Raw genomic sequence first — 22,515 nt, 5'->3', positions numbered from 1 at the left:
TCATTCAGAGACCAATTTGCAAGCGAGTAATGACCGTGACTGAAGAAATATTGTAAAAAGCACTGGAGCCCTGCTGACTGATGCGCTATCACCTCTGAGGAGGTGGCATTTAAGCTCGTCTGACAGATGAGTAGCAATTGTCTAATAAGACAAGATGGAAGGGGCAGCAGGATGTTTAGGGGCCAGCTTGCGGTGCTGATGTAGCTACAGCTGTTGGCTACCTAGGTGTCCTCTGCTGCCCTCTGCCTGGCCTGGCCAGCAGATAGCACTGAGGCAGCCACCCATTAGGGCCACAATTCTAGAAGTGAATGCTCCAGATTTCACACAGTCTATGAAAGGAAACAGACTAGGGAATGCCAGGAGCATCCTGATGGGATTTGAGCAGATTTGAGGTCTGGAACACGAATTTCACAGAGGGAGAAATTCAGAGAACATTCCAGGAAGAACAGGCACTGCAGCTTGGATCAGATCCAAGGCCACAGGGATGTCATGTGGCCCATGTTTCAGGAAGATACCCTGGCCTTACTGGGTCCTCACTATCAGCTGGTGACAGGGTCGCCAACGAGGCCAAGTGGAATGGAGGTTATTTGGTCCAAGCTCCACATTTATGACAGACACTTTCTTCATTATCTCCAATTGAAATGCAGGGTGTTTAAAATGTAATTGTTAAGGTATAAATAATTAAAATATGTAATGATTTTTATAAACTTGTTTGACATTTTCTTTTTTTTCCCTTAATCTACAAGAAGACTAAAAATAATGAAAGTGGCCCAATTCTGTCTCACTTTTGGTGAACAGAGAGAATTGGTCCTAGTTAAGAAAGAGAAGCCAGGTGCTGGTGACTCATGCCTCTTCTCGTAGCTACTCAGGACGATGAAAACTGAGGATCAAGGTTCAAAGCCAGCCCCCATCAAAAAAGTCTGTGAGATTCTTATCTCCAATAAACCATCAAAAGGCTGGAAGTGGAGCTGTGGCTCAAGGAGTAGAGCACCAGCCTTGAGCAAAAAGAAACACAGCACCAAGGACCTAAGTTCAACCCCTTGTACTGGAATAAAATAAATAAATAAAGGTGAATTAGGAAAGGATGGAAGCAAATGCATGCAATCCCCAGCAGAGCACTGTCTAGGGAGTCCAAGCAGACTCTAAGCTCTAGGTTTTCTCCAGAAGCTTACCTGCCCACCCCATCTCCCAAGACAGCTAAGGGCCTTGTGTGAGGGAATATAACTGAGAACACCTCCTAAGCCCACATGGGAATCCTTGCTCTGCTCGTGTCACATTTGCATTTGCTGCTCAGCCCTCCCTGGAAGAGTGCACAGGGCTCTCTGTGAGCATGGACGCTTTAACAGTCGCCATCTTCCCCAGGAACCTGGATGCTGGTATCTCACCTTGACTGCCAGCCTCTAAGCACAAGCTGACTGGAGTCTACTTTGGTGTGGGGCTGTCCTGTGAGCACTGATAGCTGGGTTTTGAGTCCTTACTCAAAGTGATGTTAACCTTGGAACTCTCGGATCTCTCCCAAATGCTTTTTTCCATCCTGTCATCCATGAAGAGAAGCCCTGGACTCAGCGCCTTTCTCTGATGGACGAAGTGTTCTACTCAACCCCACTACCACACCCTTTCCTGTCATCCACAGGCACCTTTCCTCATTCTAGAAAAATCTAGGGTAGGAGGTACCCATACTTGGAATAGACAGTCCTCTCATGAAAGTCTCCACCCACCAACTATGTCCTTAATCCTCCCAAGCCAGTGCCCACCCCCACCTCCAGCCCCATGGTAGGCACTGCCCCTCCCCCAACTAGTGTCCCGCTTCAGAACCATTGAGGACAAGGGAAAGCAGGCTTTGCAGAAATGTGGTGTTTATTGAGAGCCAACTGCTGGAAAACCTAATCTAGGTACACGCACGTGCATGTTGCATCCATGCATGCATTTGAAGAAGACACGGTCCGGGCTTCAGAGTACACTCAGATAGCCTTAGCCAGTCCAACACGATTGTTGGCCCTGTCAAAGACACTGTAGTACTCCCTGAGGAAAACGGTCCCCAGGATCCACAGCTGGGAATGAGTGTTACTCTGGAAGCCACTGGAGCAGGAGCCCTGCTCCTGGGAAAGAGGACAAAATGAAGCCAGATGTGAAAGCAAATAATTTCTACCCCTCCTCACAATTCCTTCTCTTCCCAAGGGCACAAACAGATATCGGCTGCATCACTCTCAACCGATAAAGAACTTAAGATTTAAAGGTTAAAGTGACTTAATAGGTGTTCATCCTGTGGGATCCAGCAGGTCTGAGTCCTGGATTCCATTTCCCCTCACCAGTCATGACCGCTCTTAGCACATCATCCTGATAACCAGCCATGGAGAGCCATCTCACCGATGCGGGGTACTCAGCGTTGAGCCAATAGTCCCCCAAAGCCCAAGCAAGCTAAGGAAAACTGAATTGAGTCTTAGGTCTTGGGAGCTTGAGCTGTGTCTGACTGACACCCTTCCCTCAACCCTTGGCACCCTATCCTTCCTGCTACTCATTCTTCCCAGGAGGAAGTTGGGGTGGCCATGAATGAGATCCCAGACAACATGGCCTCACTCCAAAGGCTGTGCATTTCCTTCATGTGATCCATCCCACTTCTTATCACCAACTTCACTCACTGGCCAGGATGGGGTCTTAGGTGGAGCCACAGCCTCCCCTCTGGAGACTCTTACCTGAATGGTGTAGGCAAAGGGTGGCAATGGGTACTTTCTGCCCTGGATCTCAAAGACAATGGTGGGCATCATATTCAGACTCCAGCAATCAAGGACAAACTAAGAAAAAATGAGTCATCGTGAATAAAAGAGTGCCCTGCTGAGCTCCGGTGGCTGGGGCCTGAAATCCCCATTCTCAGGAGGCTGAGATTTGAGGATCACGATTCAAAGCCAGTCTAGGCAGAAAAGTCTGTGAGACTCTCATCCCCAATGAAGCACCAAAAAAAAAAGCCAGAAATGAGGCCCTGGCTCAAGTGGTATAGTGCTAGCCTTGAGCACCAAAGCTCAGAAACAGTGTTCAGGCTTTGAGTTCAAGTCCCGGGACCGGCACAAAAAGAGAAAGATACCACGCTCGCAGCACAGAATGCCTTCTTCTGAATCCTGTGAGCCCCCAGACATGGAGGGGACCCTGCCTTCCCACAGGACCACAGGGAAGCTCTCAGGACATGGTCCTCAAAATGGACTGGGGGACTGTCAGACCAGAAAACCGACCATAGAGAGGGATACAAAGTGTTTGCTTTCAAGTCTCCCCATCCAGGCCCAGTCAGAGCACACAAGGCCTCAAGGACCACATGGCTGACAGGATGGAAAAGGAAAGGACTGGAACATGAGATACAAGAAGGGTACAGTCTTCCAGAGGATTCAGAAGCCAGATGTCAGAGGCTCCAAGGACAAGGGGGAACAATGGGACTCCCCCAGCAAGGATGGCCAAGCCAAGAGGTCACTGCAGAGTCCTCCCACAAAGCCCCAGGGTGTGTTGGAGGATCCCACACCAACCCCTTCATTCCTTCCATGTGGAAAAGGGATCCCACTTTAGGGACCTTGGGAGGTGGGCGGAGGGCCTGGCCTCACCTGGCCGTACTGGCCCTGTGTCGCTCCAATGGCCTTCTGGATGCTGAGGATGTCTCTGCTGGGACCAGCCAGTAGAGAAGTCCCTGAGTCCAGGACAGCCTGGCAGCCGCCATCACAAGCTATCACCACACCATTGACGGTGACTCTGAGGAGGTGAACAGGAAGGCTTCAGGGTCCAGCCTGCATTCAGCCTCCCTCCCTTCATCCTTCCCTCTCCTGCCCAGATCTTCACGTAGAGAGCAAAGCCTCAAGCACCCTCAGCCCCTTCCTGGAGCCCCCCAAAACTTCCCGAGCTCAGGTCTGAAACAATTTTCTCCTGAGTCAGTAGCTAACTGATAGCTCACCTTCCATGGATAAAACAACAACAACAATACAATAAAACCACCCATATGCATGAGTGGATAAAAGGACTGACTGTACTAGTTGCCTGGAGATCAGCTTTCAAGTTTTCTTTCTGGAATTACTGCATATCTCGGCTTCTGATCTACCAAATGGGTACACAGATGTTCCCTGCCCTGATTTCCTCAAGAGATGATCTTAGTCAGGCACCTCAAACAGGCTCATGCCTGTCTTCCTAGCTACTCAGGAGGCTGAGATCTGAGGATCGAGGTTCAAAGCCAGCTCATGAAAGCCCTGTGGCCTAACACCTGGGTCCCCATATCTCCACACAGAGGCCACGGGGGCCTCTGCTCACTTACCTATCCACAGCCACCTGCCAGTATTGCTGCTTGGTCACAGGTATCCAGTGCAGAGAGCCTGTGTAGTAAGATGAATCCACAGCCCCCAGCGTAAGCACGCTCCCCTGCTCATACCTGGAGCCAAGCAAGAGCATGGGTCAGGATCCCCTCGTGGAATGCCCAGATACACTGGGGACCCCACACACACACCTGCCTTCTTCCTCACCCCTCTCCACTGGCCTGGGAGCTGTCCTGCTGCCCGGCTCCCCTCCCACTGGGCTTTCTGCTGATGTCAGCCACCTCTTGTTGCCCTGAGCACTGCCGGGGCAGTGAGAGGTAGTAACCCACCCTACAGGTCAAGGGACTGCCAGGTTCTGCCTCAGGTGTCCACAACTAGCTCTTGTGCCTCCACCTCCCTTTTTGTCACCCACAGCTTTCTGCCCCCTGGAGGAAACAGTCTTCAACTAGTCTCTAGTTGGGGGGGGGGGGGGCGGGTGGGTGCTGGGACATGGCTCAAGTTGTAGAGTACCTGCCTAATAAGAACAAGAGCCTGAGTTCGAACCCTCAAACTGTCAGGAATGGAGAGGAGCGGAGGGGAGAGGGAGAGGGGAGGGGAACGGAGGAGAGGAGGGGAGAGGAGAAGAGAGGGAAGGGGAGGAGAGGAGAGGAGGGGAGGGGAGAGGGGAGGAGGGGAGGGGAGGAGAGAGGGGAGGAGGGGAGAGGAGGAGAGGAGTGGAGAGGAGGGGAGAGGGGAGGAGGGGAGGGGAGAAGAGAGGGGAGGAGAGGGGAGGGGAGAAGAGAGGGGAGGAGAAGGAAGGGGAAGGGAGAGGGGAGGGGAGAAGAGAGGGGAGGGGAGGAGAGGGAAGGGGAGAGGAGGGGAGGGGAGAGAGAAGGAGAGGAGAAGGGAGGAGAGGAGAGGGGAGGGGAGAGGGGGAGGGGAGGGGAGTGGAGGAGAGGAGAAGGGAGGAGAGGAGAGGAGAGGGTGAGGGGAGGGGAGGGGAGAGGGAAGGAAGGGAAGGGAGGGATGAGGGGAGGAGGAGAGGGGAGGGGAGAGGGGAGGAGGGGAAGGGAGGGGAGAGGGGAGGAGGGAAGAGGAGAGGGGAAGGGAGGGGAGGGGAGGGGAGAGGAGAGAGGAGGGAAAGGGGAGGGGAGAGGGGAGGAGAGGAGAAGGGAGGGGGAGGGGAGAGGGGAGGGGAGAGGAGAGGGGAAGGGAGGGGGAGGGGAGAGGGGAGGAGGTAAGGGGAGGAGAGGAGAAGGGAGGGGGAGGGGAGAAGGGAGGTGAGGAGAAGGGAGAGGGGGGAGAGGGGAGGAGAGGGGAGGGGAAGGAAGGAGAGGAGAAGGGAAGGGAGGGGAGGGGAGGGGAGGGAGGAAGCCTGCCACCCAAGCTTTGGGTTCCTTCTGAGGCGCTGGCTCATGCACTGGCTCGTGCATTGGGGGTGGGGAGGGCACTCACACACTGTCTTACCTTCTCCCCACACTGCAGCCCTCACCTCCTGGGACACAAGCCCCTTCCTTCTTTGGGGCTGAATATAAACTATCCCTCTGTCCTTCCTTGGACAACTCCCGCTCCTCTGCATTGAAGTCTGCCCTGCCTCTTTTCTTTCCACCTCGTCACCGGTTGTGACACTGCAGAGACACCCGGCTTTCCCCCACAGCACCCTCCTCACAGGTGCTCAATTGCGATATGCTGTAATTCAGCACTAGCAGATCCTACTAAAATACAACTCCAGGAGGCAAGTGCTGATAGCTCACTCTTATAATCCTGGCAACTCAAGAGGCTGAGATTTGAGAATCTTGGTGTAAAGCCAGCCTAGGCAGGAAAGCTGGTGAGACTCTTATCTCCAATTAACTAGCAAAAAGGCAGAAGTAGAGTTGTGGCTCCAGTAGTAGAGGGCCAGCCTTGAGTAAAAAAAAAAAAAAAGACTCAAAAGAATGCACCTTAGCCCTGAATAGAAGTGCCAGTACACACACACACACACACACACACACACACACACACACACACACACACACACACACACACACACACACACACACACACTCATTAACCAGAAAAGAAAGCCAATTTTAGCCCAGTGGACTCTGGTAGCATCAGGGACTCTGCTGAGAGCCTCTGACAGGTGATTGGACATGCCTGGAAACCAAAAGAGGTCCACTTGGATGTTGGTGACTTCCCTTGATGGCAGTGTCCCCAAGGGGTGGACACTGGCCTCAGCTGACCACCCAAGTCAGGCCTTGGCTGGGCACAGCCCCTACCTGCTCATGTAAATGGAGAACAGGTCTTGAGCCACCAAGTGTCTCTTCATCATGTTGTCAAACACAGGCACGGAGCCTGCGGAGGCCAGGGAGGGATAGCCCAGGCCCAGGATTCCATCAAACGGGAAGTAAGTGAAAACGTCTCCAGGTTCCTGGGTGCTCAGACCCACTGTCTGGTGCGGGTCCACGATGCTGGAAACCTGCAGGAAAGTCATAGTGATACCTGCAACCGGTTACAGAAAAGCCCCAGAGATGGAGGCTGCCAGTCCTGGGTCATAAATTAGTGCCATATACTAGTACTCCTTCCCTCTGTAAGCTCAAAGAAGATACAATGGAAAACGCCCCAAGCTCTTCTGCAGACTTTGGCCCCTGAAACAGCTGTACCTAGGGTGCTGACCACTCAAGGAAAAGCCTGGAGGCAGAGCAAGGTACCAACAGAACAGGCATGCATCTTACAGTGCGGGGGTGGGGGAGTAAGGGGGGCCTTTCTGTCATGTATTGACTGCCGTCAGTCAGTACAGTGGGGTACTCGAACAGGTGCTTCACCCCCTGGAACCCAATCTCCTTATCTGATGCATGGGATATTAATACCTGCACCCCAAGGCAGTGCTAAAGCTAAGGATCAACGGTTGCTGAGCATTTACTACGTGTTTGCTGAGTGAACATCTGTGGACACTATGCAAATGATACATTAACTGCAAATTATCTTCTTCATCTGCCCCACTCCCTGGTGGGCGTTGAGTCCACTAGCCTATTTTGAGCCACCAGAGTGGTTGGCCTGAACTACTAGGCCTCTTGGCTCTACATTTTCTCCTTCTAATGCACACCCCTACACACACACACACACACACACACACACACACACGAACGACAGCCAAAGGCATCTTGGAATGGAAGCTTGCAATGTAACCTGGGTCCTGCCTGGTGTGCCATCACACTCTGGTCCTGCCTCTCATGTGTCTTCTTACTCCTCTGGCCCCTCAGATCACCATGTTCACCACACAGAGCTTTTCCTTCTGTGATACCCCAGCTCTTCCCTGCCCCCAGCCCTGTGCACTTGCTCTGCCTGCACCGTCCCCGGATCTGCTTAGCCCTGGCTGCTGGATTTGCATCTCTTGGTTTCTAACATGCAACAGGCTACCATGCTCACCAAATCTCTTGTCCCCTGATTCACAGGCCTTTTCTTTCATACTTTTCCAGTTTACAATTCCTGAGCCACTCAGTGCTATTCGAAACCATCTGATTTAGGTGTCTTTCTCTTTAAGCACATGAGACAGGTTCCCTGTCTTCTCCTTGGTCACTTCTCCCCTGTCCCAGAACAACATTTGGTAAACTTTTGTGGAATGAGTAAACAAATCAGGCCAGTCACTGAATATCTGAATCTGATCAAAAGCCTTCAAGTGAAAAGTCAGGGTCTAAGCTGGGCACCAGTGGCTCACACCTGTAATCCTAGCTAGTCAGAACACTGAGATCTTAGGATCTCAGTTTGAAGCCAACCTGGACAGACAAATCCAAGAGACTCTTACCTCCAACTGATCAGCAAAAAAGCCAGAAATAGAGGTGTGGCCCGAGTGGTAAAGTGAAAAGACCAGGTGAGAGCATAAGACTCTATGTTCAAACCCAGTACCAACACAAAATAATAATAATAGTAATAATAATAATTTTAGATCGGAATAAATACTAATGGAGAAATCAATTCTTTCGGTCAACAACAGCTATTGCAATTCTGCAAGGTGATAGGTGCTAGGTCCTTGTGATCCCAGCTGCTTGGGATTACAAGCAAAATCTCACGGTGGCTCAAAGAAAATGTCTACAAGGGTTGGGGGGACAGGGCTTTATCCAACAGGAGGGGCCAGTAACAGGTTTTATAAAGAAGTAAAAGATTGAGCATGTCATATAGCAGTAAGTCCTCTGAAGACAAATGAATCAGGACCTTGTGCTATGCTATAGGCCTTGTTGATACCATGACATTGGGCAAAGATGGGACAGTTAGGGGAGACCTAACAGGAAATGTACCATACGCTCAGGAGGTAGTGCCTTGGTCAGGGCATACCAGAGCTGGAGTGAACTGAAGCTTGCTAAAAGCTCAGAACTCTGGACAAGGCAAAAGTGATGGACTCTCAGATCCAGGGAGATAACCAGATGGGGCTCTGAGGGTTGGGACAGGGAGGATCAGAGAGAAGAAGGGAACACCCCACGGATGAATTTCACCTGAGACCCTTCTCAGAGTCTTCACGCCCAGAGCCACCCCAGCAGACAGGACCCCTAAAGCCTCCTTAGCACCTCCCAGAGGTGCAGCCCACTGAGCCAGAGTGTCAGCATGGGATGGATAATGGCTGCAGATAAGAGCAGGGTGAGCCCCAGCCCGCCAGTCACCCCACTTACAGAGATAGTGTCGTAGCCCAGAAATCCCTGCACGCTGCCTGTACCATAATGGACGACTAAGGGCTTGCTCAGGTTCTGGAAGGTGGAGGACTTGGATGGGTCAAAACGGTGGTGATTTCCTGGAATACAAATCCAAGATTTGTGGGATATTCAGGGTTTTGGGGAGACCCATCGGTGCCCAACAAGGCTTGTCTGGATATAGTGTGAATACTGAAATGAAAATGCTCATATAGAAAATAGGCATCCTGTTCTCTCTCTAGCCTCAGTCTCACAGTTTACTTAAGAAAACATTTGTAGCTGGGCAGCAGTGACTCACACCTATAATCCTAGCTCCTTAAGAGGCTGAGATTTGAGGATTTTGGTTCAAAACCAGCTCTAGTGGAAAAGTTTGGGAGATTCTTACCTCCAATTACTACCAAAAAAATGGTGGTAATTGGATCAAAAGTGGATCTGTGACTCAAGTGCCAAAGCAGCAGTGTTGGCCAAAAAAGCTAAGACAATGTCCTGAGTTTAAGCCCCAGAGGCTGTACAAAGGAGAAGAATATATATATTCTTGAGGCTCTATCCATCACTCTGAACCTGTGTGGCTTGCAAACAAAGCAGAGGAACACTCATTGCTAAGAGGCCTCACCAAACCACGATTTCCTCATCTGTGACAAGGGGACCAAAGGAGTTCCCACTTCCCAGGACTGCTGGGAAAACTAACAGCTATGATAAATATCCTCTTATTATTTATAGGCCCTCCCACTGCTCTCCTAGACCCACTGGTATGGAAAAAAAAAACATTTCAGAGATGGGGAGAGAAGGGATCATAAGGCAAAAACAAAGGAGGAGGTAACAAGGTTCAACAGGAAATGTACTCATTACCTTACTCATGTAACTGTAACCCCTCTCTACACTATTTTTACAATAAAATCATATATTAAAAAAACACCATTTCATAGACAGGAAAACAGAGGAGCAAGTAGGGTTAGCCATTTGCCTTGGCTCCCTGTAATCCTAACTACTCACGATGATAAGATTTAACAATTGTGATTCCAAGCCAACTGGGGAAGGAAAGTCTGTGAGACTTTTATGTCCACTTACCTACCAAAAAGCTAAGGTTCAACTGGTAGAGCTCCAGCCTTGAGTAAAAAAGCCAAGTGAGCACACAAGGCCTTGAGTTCAATCCCCAGTAAGGCATCAAAAAAATTTTTAATTGAAATTAAAGAAAAAGAAACCACAAATAAGGTTCCCCAGTTTCTAGCTGGTGCTTTATACATGAGACCCATGATTTTCAGCTCTTCCCAGTCTGTGGCCAGTTGAGAGGGCTGAGTACAGCTGGGAGGCTGGAGTGTCAATGCACCTCTCCAGACATGCCCATATTTGTCCAAGCTCGATACTTATTGGCTGGACCTGGGTATGAGGGATGGGCAGGACAGAGAGGTCACTCACGGCAAGCTTTGCTGGTGCAGTAGACAGAGGGCACCCAGAAGTCTGAAGAGCCTGTGTCAAACACCACAGTGAACTCCTGGGGAGGCGTCCCAATGTAGATGGTCCCGAAGTACTCACTCTGAGGACAGATAGCTCTGAGTTAGAGGCAGAAGACAGCAAGGGACAGTGTCTAGCATCGACTAGACACTGTGTATTTCATTTTTTAGGCTCTGTTTCTGCTGAGGGACCCGAGAGATGAAGGGGCGGGAAATGAAAGGGGGTACACGGCCACATCAGGGAGAGTTCTTCACCTCCAGCCCCCACTTCAGCTCCCACCCCCAGCCCGCCCATGGTCCTGCTCCACCCTACAAGCCCTAAAAGCCTTGCTGGAATCAACCCAGAAGCAAACCTTGAGCCGAAACACAATTCCTGTCTGAGAGGAAACCTGAGCCACACTGCCTGGGAGGGAAGGGGCTGGACCCCTGAGGTATAGAACCAGCTGAGGACAAGGTCCTCCAGTCTATACGCAAGCTATCCTCCCTATCCAGCAATCCTTGGATTTCCAAGCCGAGGATGGGGGATAAGGGAGGGAGGCGAAGATGACCTAGATACAGAAATGAGGGCACAGAAAGGGAAAAGGCTGCTTGTTTATTGCCAAGAGTGACAGATGACAGAGAGACTAGCACCAGAAAGGACACACATGCAAAAGTGTCCCTGCCTGGTCCTGGGCGGGAGGAAGAAGAAGATGGAATCTGTATCCTGGCAGCTGAGCAAAAGGGTACCAGCTGTCCCCTTGCATGCTAAGGCCACGTGGCTTGGCTTCCCTGGGCAGGGAAGTCAAATATGAGGTTGGAAGTGGAGAGCAGATTATGTTCCCAGAAGGATATTGTTTGGCAGGGTCACCTGACCCATGCAATAAAGACTTTAGAGCCCTAAAGGCCTGATGGTCATCTTTGCTATGTCTGTTGAGGGCAGGGAAATATCCCTACAGCCCACAGGTTCCAGCATTTCTGGGAGCCTTGGGTGCGTATTGAGGAGCAGAGCCAGGAGATGAGAGAAGTCATCCTGGAAAGTGAGACAAGCCACTCACGTCTATGTAGTTGATCAGTGGCTCACTGGCCACCTTCCCAAAGTTAGAGTACTTCCCGTGGAAGACATCCTGGTGTGTTGTGAGAAAGGTGTCCAGCAACCCCTGCTCCTGCAGGACGTTTCTCAGCGACTTCCCTTTGTGTAAAGGGATCCTAAAGAGGTGGAAAGAATTCATGAGGGAAACTGAACACCCCATCATCCACCCCCAACTGCACTTCCCGGCTCCACTTTCTGACCAACAGCCTATCCAATCCATGAAGAAGGTCATAGCAAAGCCCTTAGCCAACTGCCCAACATTTAACCACAAACAACCCAATAATGTCAGCTATTCTGTTGGGAGGAAAACCTGGGAAGATCTCCCTCAAAGAAACTCTTACAGGGGCTGGGAAGTTGGCTCAGTGGTAGAGCGCTTGCCTTGCATGCCTGAGGCCCTGGGTTCGATTCCTCAGCACCACATAAGCAAAAAGAAAAAAGCCGGAAGTGGTGCTGTGGCTCAAGTGGTAGGGTGCTAGCCTTGAGCTGAAGAGCTGAGGGACAGCACCCAGGCCCAGAGTTCAGGCCCCATGACCGGACCAAAAAAAAAAAAAAAGAAACTCTTACACAGACAATTGTTTTGTCAAACAAATGCATATTTACCTCTTACAATGTGTCAGGCACTGGTTGAAGCATTTAGTAAATATGAACTCACCTGGGTACCAGTGGCACATGCCTATAATCCTAGCTACTCAGGAGGCTGTGATCTGATGATCATGATTCAAAGTCAACCCGGGCAGGCAAGTCTATGAGATTCTTATTTCCAATGAACCACCAAAAAGCCAGAAAAGTGGAGCTGTGACTCAAGTGGTGACACACCAGCCTTGAGTGTTCAAGCCCCAGTATTGGCGCGCGCGCACACACACACACACACACACACACACACACACACACACACACACACCTTTACAATTTCACACCAATGCTATGGAATGGACACTACTATTAACATAATTTAACAACAAATGAAGAAATTGAGACACAGAGAGTCTGGGTAATGATGGAACTGAGGATCCAATGACTCCAAAAACAATGCCTTCCTTCCTCTCCCCAGCCTCTCCCTCTGACTCACTGTCCTAAGGCCACATCAAGAGAGAAAGTTCCCAACATGCAAACCCAAGAGGGGCAAGATTACCCAGGAGATGCAGCAATTCCCTCCCAAGAGTCCCCAGAGGAGGAGAGGACTGGAAGACCTGTACTAGATCTGCCCAGAGATGCCACCCGGGATGTAGCATTTACCTGGTGACCTCCTGGCCATGGGAGAGAGCAAGGACTGTGAGGAACACCACAAGACACCGCATCCTGGACAGCAGGCGGCCACCGCTCCCGCCCATGTCCATCCTCTATGCTTTTATAGCAGAGTGGGACTTCCTCTGGCTGGACTTCACAGACAGACCCCGACATCAGGCCACTCCACAAACATAGCACCCAGACTACCTGCGACCCACATTGATAAGGGCCACAAAGTCCTCCATTCTGAGAACTTCAAAGTTGAAGGATACACAGGCCTGATCTTCGAGCTGGGAAATGTCAATATGGGCCCCTCTGGGCCAACCTCCCCCCAGACTGGATTTCTGAGCTGGCACAGGTGGAGCCGCTACCAGGAACCTGTTTCATGTTCCGCCTTCTCTCTGTAAGGGGTCTGTTCCCTCTCAGGCCTCCATGCCTACCTCCCTTGTCTAGGCCTTATCTTACTGTTGGTCAGCAGACTGCCCAATTCAGGATCTCCTTCTTCAGGTCTCCTGGGCCAGTTTCCCTGGGCTGGGGGTGCAAGGGGAGGGTGGAATTAAAATGGCATCTAAGGCAAAGAGTCCTGTTCAATCTGTCACTCCACAAGTGGAGCTCAGGGTTTAGAGCACAGAAAGACAATGCTATCCAAGTTCTCACAGAGCAATGCCTAAGGGACACGGTCACTCAGAGGCCCACCTGTCTCTATGGACAGATGTCCTTGGTACCATGTTAAGCAGGGGATTGAGAAGGGGAGAGGAAATGCTACATCCCAGTAGTAATTGGCAGGACTAAGGAGGGTTGAACTGGGAAGGTAGGCCTGTGGGAAGGACAGAAAGTTTATGGTGGTCCAGTTAGGGAACAAGGTAGGCCAGAGCCTGGTCCAAAAAGGCCAACTGTTGCCTCTGGCCTATAGCCTGAATGAGATTTAGAACTCAACCCTCCCTTCCCCTCCCCCATACACAAAAGAAACCAATGGGTCCCCATGAACTTGGTAGAAATGATCACATCCTTGGAGTGGAAGGAGGTTATAAACCTGAAAATGAGGACTAAGTCAGGATAAGGTGTGCAAAATCAGAGAGCAAGGACTTCCAGATCACAAATACGCAGGTTCGGGAGGACATGGTGACTGCTGCCCCCAACTGGTAGGACCAATATCTACAGGAGGGGAGCTGAAGGGCCAACCACAGTGGATCCAGACCTACCAACCCTTAGGAGGAGCTGAGGCAGACTTTCAAGTCTCATGCATTCGACTTGTAAGGCCTCAAAAGAGCACCCCAGCAGGAGCAGCAGAGATGACTTGAGTGTTTAAGGTAAGTTAGGATGACAGGTATACCTGACTTATACTGTGGCAGTGTACTTCTCCACCCATATTCCTTACAGTCACTGACTACATTCCCAGGGGGTTAGGACCTCCCTGCTTCTCATGCCACAAACAGGTGCAAAGGTGCAAAGCCAGGAAAGCAGAGGGCAAAATGAACATTTGCTTGCTTCCTGTTTTCTTCCCTGGGGGTCAGGGCCTACCTGCCAGTCAACAGCCTACATCTGGGCCATGTCTCCTCTACTAGCATCGAGCACAGTGCATTGCATGTCCTCAATGAATGTTTGCTTAAGCAGATGAATGAAGGGATGACCTTGCCGGTGCCCTTGAGAAGTAGTGGGGTAGTAGCAGTGTGTGACAAATGTCTGATGTTCCTCAGATGCAGAGACAGAGAGATGAAAGCTTTAACAGTCCCAAGAGTCCTGGTCCAATGTTGCCATATGCCACTGTAAACCCAGCCCACCCCTAGCCCATTGCTCCCAAGCCATACCTTGGGACAGTTAGACCACCCACATCTGCAACCAACTAGGACTAGGATCTGTTGAGGGCATCACCTTCAAAAGGGTGAGAAGACTGCACACCTCTGCTGGGAGTCACCAGCAGCTTGCCTGCGCTGACCCAAGGGGAACTTCTCCTGGGCACCATATACAGCCATTTCTCTCAATGGAAGGTGACCTTCAACACCAAGACTCAGAGATCCCATAGTGTAGATTGCTGTGTTTGTTCCCACCCAGCATCCATCTAGTAACATTCCAGTGTGCGGACCTCTGCTCCAAAAAGCTCACTTCTAAGAAAGGTTATCGCAGGACCAGCCCCAGAATTGCAATATATATATATATATATATATATATATATATATATATATATATATATATATATATATATATATATAAAAGCTTTTAGAAAAAGCATGATAAGATTTCATCACTGCTTATCTGGTACCAGGTGAGGACAACTCCCTTTGGTCTAGATTTCTTGGGCTCTGGGACTGACTCACAAAAGCAGCTAAAACAATTCAAGGCCCAAGGACGTTTCCCACCTTGGTGCAAGCTCGTGATCTCCGCTCACATATGAGCTGCAACAAAGCCAGCTCAAGTAGCATTCCTAACCATCTTCAGGGTACTGACCCTGGACAAATGCACATAGCTGCCATCATCTTCCTCCTTGGGGAGAACCATGGTCAGGTCAGGGGACAGGTCAGGTCTAATAGAAGGAAATCTAAAGAAAGCCGCAGTTCTCCTGCTGCAAGGGGGCCAAGTGGCTTCTGAAGGAAGAAGAGTGTAAGTGTGAAGCTTCTGACAAGCATCTGTGTGGCCATGCTGAGTTTGAATCCTGGATCAGCTAATATTGAGTGAGTTTCCTTACTTCTCCCTCCCTCGGTGTAGACCAGGATATTGGGAGGGTCACAAGAGAACCAAAACCAAGAGTAGCAAGTGCTGACCATGTGTCGGGCCTCCATTTATGACTCATGTCATAAACGACTTCAGTATGTGACCCTGAACGAGTCCCACTATTCCCTGACGTCATTCTTCATGAAACACGTGGGACTTGTCTGAATTTCAGGTGCCAAGAAGAAATTCCTGTCTTGGTCTACATGTCCACAGTGTGCTCTCATTCTTCTAAGTAGGGGATTCCTGGTATTCATTTTTCTGCAATGCCTCCAAAAATGTGCTTCACTCTAGCATGCCAAATGCACAGCTGGGATCCTTGGTTGTGAATGTGTGTGTGAGAGAGAGAAAGAGAAAGAGACAGAGAGAGACACACGGAGAGTCAGAGAGAGAGAGAAAGAGAAAGACAGAGACAGAGAGACAGACAGAGAGACAAAGATCATGCCAGTACTGAGGCTTGAACTCAGGGCCTTACACACAGTTCAATCTAGGCAATCTGACCCCCTGTAGCAAGGGTAGTCTCTCTTTCCCAACAACAGCCCTGGGTATGAGCCTCTTGGTAGTTCTGGTAAAGTCTAGACTAGAGGAAAGTCTCTGAGTTCCTCAGGTGTGAAAGAACTAAGTCTGGGCCAGACCAGAACAGGAGCAGGAGTTGCGAAGCAGAAAGCAGAGCAGTCAGTGGTACAGAATGCCCACAACCACCAGCCCGCAGACACTGGCTGGCGCAACGTGCTCCAAAGAACTGATTTCAGGCTCCACCTTTTTTCCTGTCAAATCTTTTTCCTTTTTTCTTTTTGTACCTGGGGCTTGAACTCAGGGCCTGAGCTTTTATGTTCAAGACTAGTACTCTACCACTTGAGCTACAGCTCACTTCCAGCTTTTTGGTGGCTAGTTGGAGATAAGAGTCACACAGACTTTCCTGGATCAAACCTTTATCTTCAGATCTCAGCCTCCTGAGAAGCTAGGCTTACAGGCGTGAGCCTCAGGGAACTGGTTCTTCTGTTGAATCTGCCCAAAGCAATATCTACAGATTTTCAATAATCTCACAGAATGAAAGACCTACACACTAGCTACATTAATTAAGGAAGGGTATTTTTCCTCTGAGATGAATGTGTGTTAAAAATATCAAATATTAATCACTGGCAACATTAATTTATAATAATGTGCTTGTCTCCCTCTCAACTTCCAAGTCGACATTGGCTGTCACTGCTTTGAAACTAACTCTCACTCCATTGCAGGGATTATAAATAAATAACCCAGTTAAAAATCTTCACCTTGATAGCTCTCTAGGGTGGTTTATAGAGTTGAGAGGATTCAGTGTATACTAAGTAAAGGCCTGGGGGATCTATTTTGGGGTAGAGTTTACAGCTTCTTTAAAAAATATTTGGGCTGGGAAGGTGGCTCAGTGGTAGAGCGCTTGCCTTGCATGCCTGAGGCCCTGGGTTCGATTCCTCAGCACCACATAAGCAAAATGAAAAAAAGCCAGAAGTGGCGCTGTGGCTCAAGTGGTAGAGCACGATAGCCTTGAGCTGAAGAGCTGAGGAACAGCGCCCAGGCCCAGAGTTCAGGCCCAACGACCGGACCACCCCCTCCCAAAAAAAAAATATTTACTATCTTTAAGTAGTTGTACGAGGTTTCAATTCAATATGTCAACTTATAAGTACAATGCATCTTAGTCCATGTCCCCTCTTCCATTTTTCTCCCCAGTCTCTCCTATTGTTCCAAGTCATCTGGTTCTATTTTCCTATATCGACATGGAACAGAAGTACTATATATTTACCCACCCTTCCTCTCTCCATTCATCTGTTCCCCACTCAACATTCCCCTACTCCTGAAAAGTTCCAACTTCTTGGTATTTATTTTGTAAGTTGATTGTTCAAAGAAGTTTTATCATTGCAGTCTTCCCTGGATATATCGTACTTTAGTTAATATGTTTAGTTAAGTTTATGTATATATGCATATGACTGTGTATGTTCTCATTTGTGCTTATAATTTAGATCTAACCTCCACGTGGGGGAGGAAATTTGTATTCTCTGTCTCTCTGAGCCTGACTTACTTCCCTAAGATAATTTTTTTTCAAGTCTATCCAATTGTCTGTAAATAATATGATGTTATTCTTCCTGATGGTTGGGTCAAGAAAATGTGATATATTTCATATACATTATATATCACATATATGATTATATAAAATACATCATATAATATATATCATATATAAACAATACACAATATATACATACATATATTATATATGACATATAATGTTATATTATCATATTTTCTTTAAAAATGTTTTTGTTGGTCATGGGGCTTGAACTCATGGCCTGATCACTGTCCCTGAGCTTTTGTACTCAAGGCTAGCACTCTACTATTTTGAACCACAGCACCACTTCCTGTGTTCTGGCAGTTAACTGGAGCTGAGTCTCAAGGACTTGCTTGCCCTGGCTAGCTTCAAAGGGCAATCCTCAGATCTCAGTCTCCTAAGTAGCTAGGATTGTAGGTATGAACCACTGGCACTGGCTGTATCATATTTTCTTGACCTATTCATCCACTGAAGGGTATCTGAGCTGCTTCCATCACTTGGCTATAGTGAATAGTTCAGCAGTGACTTGTACTGTTCTGGAAAATGCTCTAGAGTGGTATTGCTGGATCTTTTTTTTTTAAGGAAAGAAAAAGCAGGCTGCAATCCTGGAGTAGGAAAGAGACTGAGGGAAGAGGGCTGTGACCACTTCCCCACGCCCATCTGGCCATCCCATGATGGGTCGGGGTGGAGGGGACACAGGCCGCTTGGCCCACCCATGCGCTGGTCCTACACTTGCCCTTTGGGGATTGGTTGATGCAGAAACTGTTGCTCATCACAGGGAGCGCAAAATCCACTTATGGTGAACCCAAGGAGATACCGTTTTGCCCACCATCCATTCCACTCCACATGTTCATCCTGTAATCAGACTTCACACTTCTTGTCATTCACAATGGCTTGCCCACCTCCCTCTGTCCTCACAGCAGCCTTTGTGGTAGTTCTAGGAGGAGCCCCATGTTTCAGATGAGGAAACCTAGGTTAGCAAAGAAGGAAATTGAGTGTTGTAGACATAGCACAGGTGGGCAGAGGCAGGATTCACAGAGTCATCACCATTGATCTCATTCCACCTTTCTAAGACCCTGATTCCCAGACCTCCCCCAAAACTGACAGCAATGGCCCTGAACTGGGGCAGCCAGCCCTCCCGGGCAGTGCTAACCCCCAGGGCAAGCTGCAGATCCCCTTTTCACTCCATACAGCCCGCAGGGATTATGATTCCTGTTTTCCAGACACAGATGTTTTCTGTTTGTTCGTCTATTTGTTTAGAGCTTTTGTTTGTTTGTTTCTTTTCTTTTTGTGCAGGTACTGGAGCTTGGACTCAAAGCCTGGTTGCTGTCCCTTAGCTTTATTTGCTCAAGGCTGGTGTTCTAACCACTTAAGCCACAGTTCTACTTCTGGCTTTGTTTTTGGTGGTTAATGGGAGATGAGAATCCCTCAAAAGTGGCTCTATGGCTCAACGCAGTAAGGTGCTAGCCTGGAGCAAAAGAGCTCAGGGACAGAGCCCAGGTGCTGAGTTCAAGCCTCACAAATGACAAAAAAAACATACATTTGGGCTGGTGGTGTGGCTCAAGTAGTAGAGTGCATTGCCTTTTGAGAGCAAAGTCCTGAGGTCAATCCCTAGCACCAAATAAATAAATGAATTAAAAAAAAAATCCCTCAGACTTTCATGCACCAGCTGGCTTCAAACCATGATCCTCAGATCTCTGCCTCCTGAGTAGCTGAGATTACAGGTGCGAGTCACTGGTGCCCAGCTTCAGATGTAGAAACTCTTAGAGTGGCTACCGCCTCAGGGAGCTGAGATCTGAACCTTGGGTCCCAGGGCCCCTAGACCACAGCCTTGGTGGAGGACAGAGAAGAAGAGGGATCAAGAAGAAAGAGCACATGATGGAAATGGAGGCAGGTGGGGGAGGCAGAGTATGGAGTGTGAGAAGGAGGCTGGGAGCAGAAGGTGCCCCGCTCCTCCAAGGCTCCAGGCATCCCTGGGACAACCCATTCCCAGCATGCTTTGCAGACCGCCTCTCTCTCGGTGTCTGGTCTCCTGGGAGGTGCAGGTTCTCCACCACTGAGCCCCAATGGGAGTATTTCTGTGAACAGAGGCTTACAGGTCCCAAGAGAGGAAGGAAGAAAATCAATCTCCTGGGGCCCCTTAGGAACCCCACAGCTATCCCTTGCCAGTGAGGGTCCTGGAGCCTGTACTGTCCAAACAAGATTATAGCAGGGAGCCCCAGAGGTGGGGGAAACCTTCTCTCCACATCCCTCCAGAAAGACTTCCAAGTGCTTTGCCCCATGAGACTCCTCATGGCTCCCTTCTCTGCCCTTGTCCCCCTGGGCCTGCCCAACACCTCTTCCTTCCCAGGCTAGTGTGAGTGGGTTGGCTAACAACAGCAGATCTAGGCTCCCCTTTAACTCCCTTGCCTTCCCCTGGGAGCGTGTGGAGAAAGACCTCTACCCCGGGGTAGGGGTGCTCAACAGGCCCCAAGGGAAGGGATACTTTCTGGAGAGTGGTGTGGCTGAGTGACATTTCCTAAAGGCTTACCCAAAGCAAGGCCTGGCAGGGACCAGATACCCTGAAGTAGGTCTGAACATAATCTGAGAAGCGAGAAGAGAATTCCAAACCCACTCTGCTTATGAATAACACAGTGTTAAGACCAAACCCCATACTGAGCAAACACACCAGTTGGAAACAATAACCCACATATTTGACAAGGTATTAAGAAGTAGTTAGAGGCCAGGTGCTGGTGGCTCAAGGCTGTAATCCTAGCTACTCAAAAGACTGAGATCTGAGGATTCCAGTTGGAAGCCAGCCCAGAGCAGAAAACTCCCTGAGACTCTTATCTCTAATTAACCACCAAAAAGCTGAAGTGGAGGTGTGGTTCAACTGATAGAGAGCTAGCCAAGCTAGAGAGAAGCCAAGCTAGAACTCAAGGCACTGAGTTCAAGTCCCAGTACAAGGGAGGAGGGGAGGCAGAGAAGGGGAAGGATCAATAAAGCACTTAAACAAGATTGATGTGTCTTTATTCTCAATCAAAGTTGGTATTGAGTTCTGCCAACATAAACCTGGGTTTCTGAACTTCATAATAATTAATGACAGAAGACAATCTGAATGCATTGTGATTTCTTCCCACTGTGTTCAGCGTCTAGGGCATCAAAGCATACCCAAGAGGGTCAGGTCACAGTTCTTTTCTGACTGATTAGTTTCCCCCACTAAGGAGAAGTCTCCAGGTATCTCTGACTTAGTGAGCTGGTCACAAGAGGCCCACACTCTGTGCCCAAGGGCCTGATTGAATCTGATTCCCCAGGTTCAAAAGGGGCATTTGCGTATCAGGGAGCATTTGCATATCAGGGGTATTTGCGTACCAGGGGCATTTGCGTATCAGGCCTGGCTCTTGATAGGTCATCCTCACATCATTCCCAAAGAAGTGGTTGCTATTAATTCTGTTGACCTCTACACATGGGGAAACTGAGGCACGCAACAGTTAGGGACCTAACCAAAGTCCCAAGCTAGTCAGTAGCTGAAGCAATGGTTGTTCTAAGTTGGGTAGTCAGGGCCATCAACCACTGTGCTACCTGGCCTGTCAGGAAATGTGAACTGTGGATAATTCCATGAGCAAGGCCCAGGAGCACAATGCAGAATGACAAGGAAATGGCAAGCTGCCATCATGATATATTTGTTTACTTAATCTTAGGGGTTGAGATCTGTGAAAGAATTTCCCAGACGCATGTCATATTTGTCTCTATCTGAAACACGTCTGTTTCTATCCCTGGATGATTCTCAGCCCACTCATCAACAATTGTCTTCCCAAAGGCCCAGCAGATACTCACTGATTTTTATGCCCCCAAGCAAAAGCCCCTCTGCCTTTGAAGGGCCTGTAATACCCACCTACCACCCCTACCCTTCTCCTGAGCAAGGCCAGGCCTTGTAGAATTCTTTTTTTTTCTATCAGTGCTGGGGCTTGAGTTTAGGACCTTGTGCTCTCACTTGACTTTTTTTGTCTCAAGGCTGGTGTTCTACCACTTGAGCCACACCTCCAATTCTGGCTTTTTTGGTGGTGAATTAGAGATAACAGTCTCATGTACTTTCCTGCCCAGGCTAGCTTGGAACCATGATCCTCAAATTTCAGCCTCCCGACTAGTTGGGATTATAGGTAGGTATAAACTACCAGTGCCTGGTCCGGAGCTCTTTAAAGAACTATATTGGAGGTTCTGTCACCTGGGGTCAGCTGAGACTTTCAGTAGTTGAGAGACTGAACCAGAAAAAAAAACCTTGGGGATACAGGCCACAAATCATCTCTCCTTGACATGGGCCAAGATGGGACACAAAGGGCCCAGAGCTGTGGGAGGTGCTGAGGGGTTGGCCAAAGTCATGGGGTCCTCTTTTCATGAGTTGTTGAATGAAAAGGAGCAGTCTCCTCACCACGGAGAGCTGTCCATCTCAGTGATTCTGTGTCTTCAGGCTTTGGAGACTAGAAATGGCCCCAACCAGGATGAGAACAGGGGGTAAGATTGCACATTACAGCTCTGTTCCTGCCTATAATTGGCCATGCAGGGCCCAGTACTGAGGGGGACACATATATTCCTAGAACACACAGAAGTCCCGGTGCCCAGTGCCTACTAACCCTATGCTTGTTAACGTGCCCAGCATAAAAGCTTTTTTGTGCCCACCAAGGGAGGTAGGGACCCCTGTGGGAAAACAAAACCATTCCTCACACTTCAAGGTACAGTCACACCCACACACAAAAAGATTCAGTCGCAATACTGAACCCCAGACTGAAGAGTATATGATAGAGTGCTTTCATGCTGCCCCCAAGGGATTTCTTTTAGTATCCAAAACACAGTATGCTATTCCAAAAGTTGTCCAGCAGGGCTAGGCACAATGGCTTATGACTGTTACCCTAGCTACTCTGGTGTCAGAGACTGGAAGAACCACAGTTCAAGGCTATCTGGGACAAAAAGTTCTGGAGACTCCGTCTCAGCCAACAAGGCAGGCATCATGATAATTCTAGCTATACAGGAGGCACAGTAGGAAGATGGCAATTGGAGGCAGGCTTGGACCCCAGTCCTCCTA

At 49.2% G+C, this 22,515-nt stretch overlaps 1 protein-coding gene across 1 annotated transcript; it reads right to left on the bottom strand.

Moving 5' to 3' along the window:
* Nucleotides 1-1,947: 1,947 nt before the first annotated feature.
* LOC138817033 (chymosin-like) lies at nucleotides 1,948-12,738 on the bottom strand. The gene is made up of 9 exons (XM_070007399.1): nucleotides 12,677-12,738; nucleotides 11,406-11,556; nucleotides 10,337-10,454; nucleotides 8,903-9,021; nucleotides 6,518-6,717; nucleotides 4,283-4,396; nucleotides 3,585-3,729; nucleotides 2,694-2,792; nucleotides 1,948-2,099 (listed from the first exon to the last, which is right to left on the bottom strand). The coding sequence occupies exons 1-9, from the start codon at nucleotides 12,736-12,738 to the stop codon at nucleotides 1,962-1,964; spliced, it is 1,146 nt and encodes a 381-aa protein (XP_069863500.1). The 3' UTR covers nucleotides 1,948-1,961.
* Between the last annotated feature and the right edge of the window lie 9,777 nt (nucleotides 12,739-22,515).

This window comes from Dipodomys merriami, unplaced genomic scaffold, assembly GCF_024711535.1.
Source record: "Dipodomys merriami isolate MVZ:Mamm:240054 unplaced genomic scaffold, mDipMer1.0.p SCAF_7, whole genome shotgun sequence".
NCBI classification, from domain to species: domain Eukaryota; kingdom Metazoa; phylum Chordata; class Mammalia; order Rodentia; family Heteromyidae; genus Dipodomys; species Dipodomys merriami.
Note: the sequence above shows the minus strand (reverse complement) of the source record. Positions and strands in the feature narration are given on the sequence as shown.

Coding starts and splice junctions, on each gene's coding strand:
- LOC138817033 (XM_070007399.1), bottom strand. CDS start 12,738: ATGCGGTGTCTTGTGGTGTTCCTCACAGTCCTTGCTCTCTCCCATGGC. Junction 11,557..12,676: donor CATGGCCAGGAGGTCACCAG/GTAAATGCTACA, acceptor CCACCTCTTTAG/GATCCCTTTACACAAAGGGA. Junction 2,793..3,584: donor CACAGGGCCAGTACGGCCAG/GTGAGGCCAGGC, acceptor ATTTTTTCTTAG/TTTGTCCTTGATTGCTGGAG.